The following is an 8,212-nucleotide window of genomic DNA, read 5'->3' as shown; positions in this document are numbered from 1 at the left end:
CCTGACAACAGACTTGTGGGGGCAAACACTAACTAGAAACTAAAGTTGCTCACGTACCTCCCTTTAGGGGAGGGTGTCTTAAGTACTTGTCCCAGCTATAGGCTAGGGACATTTCCGGAGTATGCGCACTGCCCCTTTAAGAAGCTGGGAGCACGCATGCCCTAAGCATGTTGTCGGGATACCTGCCTGATGTGCGCAGGCCCTGGGAGCAGGAAGCCATGGCAGGGAACAGAGCAGAAGGAACAACAGAGTGGCCAAAGCGGTGACCATGTCGGCATCCCTGCCGGGAGGATGAGGTGAAGTCAAGTAGGGATGCCAGCGTTACAATGAGTCCATACAAATATCAAACAACATATGAAGGCTTTCCTAAACAATGACAATGATGTTAAAGATTAATAAAAACACGGTGCATTTTTTCTGATCATGGAGTTTACCACAAAATCCAAAATGTGTTATATACAGATTTGGATGCAGTTTTGTCTCAGACATGCTGTGGGATTACACCTATTGCATTGCAAACAGTGATACACAAATCCACATTTTATAGATGATGATTTTGCATAAGCTTCAATATGACCAAATCATTAGTTGTAAAATATGCCAAGTGAGAATCGATCAAAGTAGTGCGATAACCATAACCTGACAACCCTCCATTTAAAGAGGACCTGTCATTAGATTAAAAGCAGCCAGTTTTTGCACTTATTTTATTCCCACTGTCTGTTGTCCCTGTTTCCTTCAAGGGACTGTCAGCACAGAATGCCTGTTCAAACCAAGTACAGTCGCTCAGTGCATCATGGGGTAGCCAAATATTTAAGTATATCTTCCAACCTGCTTGTTTTCCATCCATTTACACCCTCCCTTCCTTTGATTAACAGCTCTGGCATTATAGATCCAGTGAGGGATGGAGATAGATGAAAAAGTCGGTCAGAAGCTGCACTTAAATGATTGGCCCCGCCTTGATGAACTGAGTGCATGTACTTGGTTTGAGCAGTCATTCTGTGTTGACCGAGTCCCATTAATTCCTATTGATTTGTATCTACACTAAACCAGCCCTCATCGACATGACCCCAGTAATACACACATGAAAAAGTCACTTAAGAAACATTAGCAAACAAAATAACACTTGTTTTTATGTCATTTGAAGTTAATGAAGATATACATGCATTTATCCATGTAAACATACCTGCCTGATGATAATGCTATGGTAATAAATAGTTTATTGCCTTTTTTTCTTATAAAATCTTATTATAAAAAATCATGTTTGATAATTGTGGGTCGGGTTTGTTCACAAGACAGGTACAGAAGGAATAGCAGTACATTCATCATTTACAGACTTGTGTCTTCAGCAGTACAAAAAAAAAAAAAAATCACCAAGTTTACAGCTCTGCAATTTCCAAAGGCATCTTGAGGATTCAGTAGTTGGTAGTTACGCAGAAAACTTAATTAGTAGGATGCTGCTAATTAGCAATAAGATGGTGTTCACTGGAGTTATAGCTGTAGGAGAAAGAAAGAAAATAATGAAATGATGCCATTTTATCGTGTATTCATTTAATTTTGATGAAGTTTCAAAATAGCTTTATTATTAACTCACTAATTAACACACAGTGTGTACGCTTTCATAATGACAAACCCCTATATAAAGAGCATGTCTGCATCTACTGCACCCATACAATGGTGCACAGAACTCCTGTACAGATGTCTTAATGATTGTGTGCATTGCATGATAATATTTACCCACTAAATACAGTAATGAGCTATTCACAAAATAGAAGATAAATGTGGGGTCGCAGAGAGTCCAACCACTGGGACCCTCACTTGTCACAAGAACAAGGAGTCATAGTGCACATGTACGACCAATGTGTCATTAGCTTCTATGGGACTGAAAAGTTTTACATTTGGACTTCTGATATCAAACACTTTGTTGCCATTTGCTTTCTATTTGTCTCATAATCACATGCGAGAAACTCGGACAAGTCTCGCACATCAATAACCGATACTGCCACCGGGCACTCGGATAGGAGCATTCAGCTGCATAGAGATATATGGAGCTGAACGCTCAGATCCGATTGCCGGCGGCAGTGCCGGGTATTGACGTGCGAGACTTGTCCGAGTTTCTCGCATATGTGTATGAGCCCTATCCAGAATTGTGGGTTTAACATAACAGTGTATTTTTAGTATGTCATATAGTCGTGATCAAACATTTTGAGACAATTTTTACTTTACCATCGTTGCTGCTTCAATGTTTAGATCTTTCCATCAGATGTTTCTATGATTACTGATGTACAATTATAGGCATTTCGTAAGTTGTAACACTTTTGACAAATACATCAAGTTTATGAAAAGACTACATTTACATTGTTGACCCCCAAAAAGGGGTTAGACAAGTAAAAACACGGAAATTGGGATAAACTCCAAGCACCGATTAGACAAGAATAGGTTGCCGCTCGTCAGGATTTGGCCCAGAAGCTTGAAAAATAAGGGTCACCACTGTAAATACTGAATTTTTGCAGAAACTTGATGAATTTGTTAAATGAAAGTTTAAAAACTTGTGAAATGCTTATAATTATACTTAAGAAATAATAGAAACATCTGACTTAAATGTCTTAAAACACTGAGTCAGAGAACTTTGTGATAGACAGTTTGTGTCAGTCTCAAAACTTTTGGCCTTGACTGTACATTACACAAATACCTTACCTTTACAAGATGAGCACTGGGAACCCTCTACAGAGTCAATGTAATTTCTTCCTAGCCACTGTTCATATGTTTTCTTCTCTCTGACAGGGACAATGTTTTGGGTAGAGTCTTTAAAGATCAGATCCTTATTATCATATTTTGAAGAGTTAAACAGTTTAAAAACAGAACTACTGTCACTCCCATAATAATCCTGTAATAAAAATAAAACCATCAGACAAAGTAGTAAAGTCAGTAGTTAAGAAATATTCTGATGTTCAATATTTAAACCAGACCTTTCACCGGATTTTTTTAAAATTTCATCTGAGTACCTTCTCTAATTGATGCTGCTCCATTGATTCTGGAACATTTTTTCTTCTTTTCCTCTCCATTCCAATTATATGCCTTGTGGAAATAAAGAAGCAACTCTTCCCTTCAATCAACTGGGCATATACCACAGAATGTTTGTTTTTTTTCCCCACTTGTGATGCTGGCTAATCAAAACATGGCTCTGCCCACAAAGTTCTGTAGTACATGCCCAGTAGGTTCAAGGGTGAATTTGCACCTTTATTCCCAAGAGCATATTGTTGGGGCAGAGAAGAAATGAAAAACTGTTCCAGAATCAGAGCAGCTTCAATTGGAGAAGTTGCTCAGCTTAAAATGTCCAGTAAAAAGTCCTCTTGAACAGCAAATTTAACTTTTATCTTTTGTCAGGGAAAGTGTCACCAACTGTTATCAAAAGTTATAACCACTCTAGTCACCAAATTGGGAGTTGCCATCTAACATCCTGCGTAGATTTTACAAAAATAATTTACAAGAATAACAAAATATAGTTCTGCTGACAATCCATACCTGAGCCTTGTCCAGAAGGCCAAACACTGCATGTATATTCATCTGCGGGTGTACCATAACTGCATGTGCAGGGACCTGAGCCCAGTTACAGTCCGCGTACTGAGTCACCTCTGCCCTGGCACCATTCGGGCACAGCAACTGGAAATCAGAAGAATTTAACTTGGATGCCCATTCATTATCATTGTTTCCTAAAAATTAAAGTATATCATTAATTGGAACGTATCGATAGAAAATGACCTATTGTTTAAATTAGGTTTTATTTTAAATGTACTTATGCAAATTTTGAGATTTTTTTTTTTTTTTTTTCAATTTTCCATATCACTGTCTAAATTAAAAAAAAAATAGATATTCCAATTTTCTGATGACATTCTCTATGATTTTCTCTATAACTTATGCTATATTTCCTGTTCTGTACAAAAGATTTTTCAATAGTATCAGCATCATCACAGACAGGATTTCCATGAGATGTAACACCTCTGTAGACAGCCAATGACATGGTATCCACCATTCACTATAAGTGATATGGTGATATATCAGCTCACCGCCTCCCTCTCCCTTCACAATAACCTTTGACCTTTGCCCACATTAGAACATTTTAGAGCGGAAGCTCAGAAACCTTCTATATAAAAGTTAGGATCTGAGTCAGTATATTGCTGGAAATATCCATGTGCCCAATATGCAATAGAAATCTGAAATTAGGTCTACGGGTCTGTAAAAAAAAATTCCAAGATTTTGTATATTTTTCTTAAATACAGAAAGTAATACGAGAAAACAAAATTGAAAAAAAAAAATGTGCACCTCTGCTCCATTCATTCCTAATGGGAGTGCAGAACACTAGGCAAACACTGCACTCTGCTATCTCCGGCGGTCCCATAGAGAAAGAATGGAGCAGAGCTGTACATGATCGACCACAGCCCCATTCACACAGAGCCCCAGTTCTCAGAATCAGTGGGGATCCCAGTAATTTGCACCTCCAGCAATTGGGAATTTATCCCCTATCCCTTGCGTAGGGGATAACAAACTTGATACAATCCTTTTAAGTATCTATATTAGGTCCTTTGAGTGCACAAGGGTATACTGTAAGTTTTAAATTTGTGTCAGTAAATTAAGGAAATATATATGTGACTAAGTCATCGCTTGTGGTCATCTCTCCACAATAATAGCTTACATGTTGATCTATGGTATATGCAGTTTTATGATTTAATAGTGATCCCTAATGAAGCTGTGAACACAGCAATACTTGTTGGACCTCTAGCTCACATGCTTTATCCCTCAGGGTCGAATGGCTGATTTACTTGTGTTTATTTTTGCATTTTTTGAGTTGATGATGTACCTTGCTGGTATTGTTCGCATAAGTTGTATTATTTGTCCAGCACTTATTTTTTTGGTATGTGTTTTTATTGGCATGCAGTTCTCTTCTGAGCTATTTTCCATTATTGTTTTATATATCATCCTACCATATACATGGGGTAACAGGCTTTATTGTTGTCATGTGTGAGCTACCTCCTTGTCCAATGTCTAATACCACAGGTGGCGAAATGTGTTGACACACACTACTGTGTGTTTTTCTATTAACATTTTGTGAACTAAGCATTCTTTGACATATTAAGAGCTACAGATGATAATTTGGTGCATATACTTTTTTCATATTTTGTTATGTTGTAGTTTAGTGTACATTTCTTATAAACACATTTTTTTTGTTTGCGACGACCACCCTACTGTTGTGTACATGATTAAATAGTATGTGATTGTAGAAAACCAACTACAATTCTAGTAAAGGTGCCTGGTGACCACACATTATATCTGGCTGTACAACACCCTGAGAGCCTCTCTCGAGGCATCCTTTTACTACAGGACCATGTTCTATATCTTTCCCTACACAAATACACTCCCCTGAAGAATCCTCGGTACCAAGGAGGAAACATTAGTGGGGATATTGGGGTTACTTAAGTGACAGTACCACACTTGGGTACTGTCCTTGTCAGAGCAGGAGCAACCACATGGGGCACAACAGAGTATGTTAATGCTGGTCCGCCAGCCTCACTCCTGTGTGCTTTTTCTGGATGGTCTTGTCTCATGACATAAATAGGGTGAGATTGAACCATTACTTATGAGCAGTTTTGAACCTTGTGCTGTACCTTAGTGCACCTTGTCTATGTGTGGTCTCATTCAATATATTGTGCTCCTATTCCAGGCATAGCTCCTGTGAAATAATTAATAAATGTTTGGTCTTATATTCTGCTTTGTACATATATTCTCTCCTTGCTTTTGATATTGTTTGCACTTGAGAGTTATTTGGCCTTACATCATCATCTGGGGTTATTGATTTATTATATTGGTACCTGGTGAAGGACTTTGCCCGAAACGCACGTCGGCGTGTGCGCTGCACCTGGAACCGGGGACCGCCACTATACCACCACCAGGTAATGCTTATCTTCATGATTTATATCATTATTGTTTGTGTATATTGGCACATACACCCTCCTTTTTCTATTGTTTGATTCAGGCACTTGACATTGTATCTGGATATTTCACTATGGGTTATGGACCAGTGCATTTAAGTGATTTTTCTTTGGGATATAATATCCTTATGGAATTGCATTACCATCTCTGATTGTTATATATTATTATATATTTTATTGATTTTATACCCTTTTTTGTGGTGAATTGCCTGATATAATTAGGGACCTTATCCATATAATTACCATTTATTTATTTAACTGGGATGTATTATCAATTATAGGGATTTAGTCCCTTTATAAACTATAATTTGTATGTGGTCCCCGTTCCGTCTATATTAATGAATCACATGTGTGTTTTTTTCCTTTAACATTTTGTGTGTGTGGGCACTAGGGTGACTGGATCTCATATGGGGGGGGAAAAATAGTCTGCATAGTCTGTTAGACTATAAAGAAGGTGACAACATTGCAGAAATAGCCCTGACCAAATTTTCAAACCATTTGTGGTATTTGAATGCAGAGTTGGTGGGATTATCGTTTTTTGATCCCACCATTACAGACAATGAAAAGTTGTTAATGGCTAATAAATTGCTCAGTAGCACAGATGAACCATCAGAGCACGCTAACCTACATGAGTTGATAAATTTTACATAGTTATCTAATCTATTCTAGAGCTTTTGTTAAAGTAGTTTTTGAAACGTCAGAATATAATGCTCGGCATTTGCTTACAACTTGCAGGACATATTGCTTTTGTTCTTCATCTTTTGTCAGAAGGTAGTTAAGGTCGGTTACTTCCTACCTCTTTTAATTTTTCTTTCCTAACTTTTGGATTTACAACCCTAGCATGCTCTGATGGTTCATCTGTGCTACTGAGCAATTTATTAGCCATTAACAACTTTTCATTTTCTGTAATGGTGGGATCAAAAAACGATAATCCCACCAACTCTGCATTCAAATACCACAAATGGTTCGAAAATTTGGTCAGGGCTATTTCTGCAATGTTTTGTCACATTCTTTATAGTCTAACAGACTATGCAAAATACCTAAATCTTAAAATACCTCAATTTGGATTTTTTCAAACTTTGAGCGACGAGCGGCACGGGTTAACGTCATTTGATAGAGTTCAAATTTTGGCTCTCAATATCTGGAAAGGGGAATCGTTTGGTGGGGTCCAGACGGACAAAATTCTGACATCGATTTTTTGCGGTCACCCTAGTGGGCACTCTTGCACATAGTGCCAAATCACTTTTAATAAAGGCATTTTATATTATTATTATTGTCACTATTTTTTATACACATTATTTTCTTTTATATATATTTTGTTTTTTGTATATTTATTTTTTATTTGTAATCCATAGTTTTTGGTTTAGTTGTCTGAGTGGTTTGCCATTCAGTGTTTTGGACATACAAGCTATAGTTATTCGTTATTGATATCTGGATAAAGATATTTTCTATTGATTATTATTTTTCCTACTACGTCCAGTTGTTCTGTTTGTTCTTATATTGGTACGGCCAGATTTTTGTCGGAGGGTCCAGACACTGAACTTTGGCTTTCAGGGACTAAGGATATCTACTCTGAGAAAAGCTTCTCTCAGAAAAAAAATATACAGCCACATACTGCTGCATTCAGGGAACTCACTAAAACTTGCAAGGAACAAATAACATTTTGGTGGGAAATTCAGTGTTTGGAAAACTAAATAAAAATGGCACAGTCCCACGTGGTTCACATATTACCCTTCTCCCTATGCTACATTGAGGAATTCCCCAACTCATGAGTATCTGCGAGAAAGAAGCTACGAACAGTTCACTGACATTTATGCAGTTTCTTTTGGTGGAGGTAATAGCAAATCTAGGCCTATAAAACAATAACCTTAAAGAAGAAATTGAAGTGACTAAAAAGTTTCAGGGTGAAACAGATTTCAATTCAAAAGAAAGCCATTTACAAAATACTACAGAAAAATTATGATATCGTTTAAAAGAAAGAAAACACAATCAATATCTTAGGGACCTTCAGGATTTCAGAGACAATAAAATTTACTAAGTTCTTTATGATCAACTAGAAAACTAGAGTGGGGGGTGGAAGTGACAATGACATCACTTCAACTGAGACAGTACAGTCAGACTGAGACACAGAACAGACCACAACAAGGGTGACAGAGGGAAAGAACAAGGGGTTATTCTTGAGGCGAACGTCAGTCTGGCCTTCAAAATAAAACAGTTTTTTTAGACCG

At 37.4% G+C, this 8,212-nt stretch overlaps 1 protein-coding gene across 1 annotated transcript in view; it reads right to left on the bottom strand.

The window, feature by feature from the left end:
- Positions 1-1,104: 1,104 nt before the first annotated feature.
- Positions 1,105-8,212, bottom strand: part of MELTF (melanotransferrin) — a 207,836-nt gene continuing 200,728 nt past the window's right edge. Inside the window, exons 14-16 of the mRNA XM_073578729.1 lie at positions 3,523-3,710; positions 2,695-2,884; positions 1,105-1,494 (exon numbers count right to left, since the gene is read on the bottom strand). Coding sequence (XP_073434830.1) covers positions 1,427-1,494; positions 2,695-2,884; positions 3,523-3,710 — 446 coding nt within the window. The 3' untranslated portion in view covers positions 1,105-1,426. The remainder of the gene's footprint in view (positions 1,495-2,694; positions 2,885-3,522; positions 3,711-8,212) is intronic.

Source organism: Dendrobates tinctorius, unplaced genomic scaffold (genome assembly GCF_039654945.1).
Source record: "Dendrobates tinctorius isolate UK_male_01 unplaced genomic scaffold, ASM3965494v1 ptg000060l, whole genome shotgun sequence".
Lineage (NCBI taxonomy): Eukaryota > Metazoa > Chordata > Amphibia > Anura > Dendrobatidae > Dendrobates > Dendrobates tinctorius.
The sequence above is the reverse complement of the archived record's forward strand: the minus strand, read 5'-3'. Positions and strand labels throughout refer to the sequence as shown.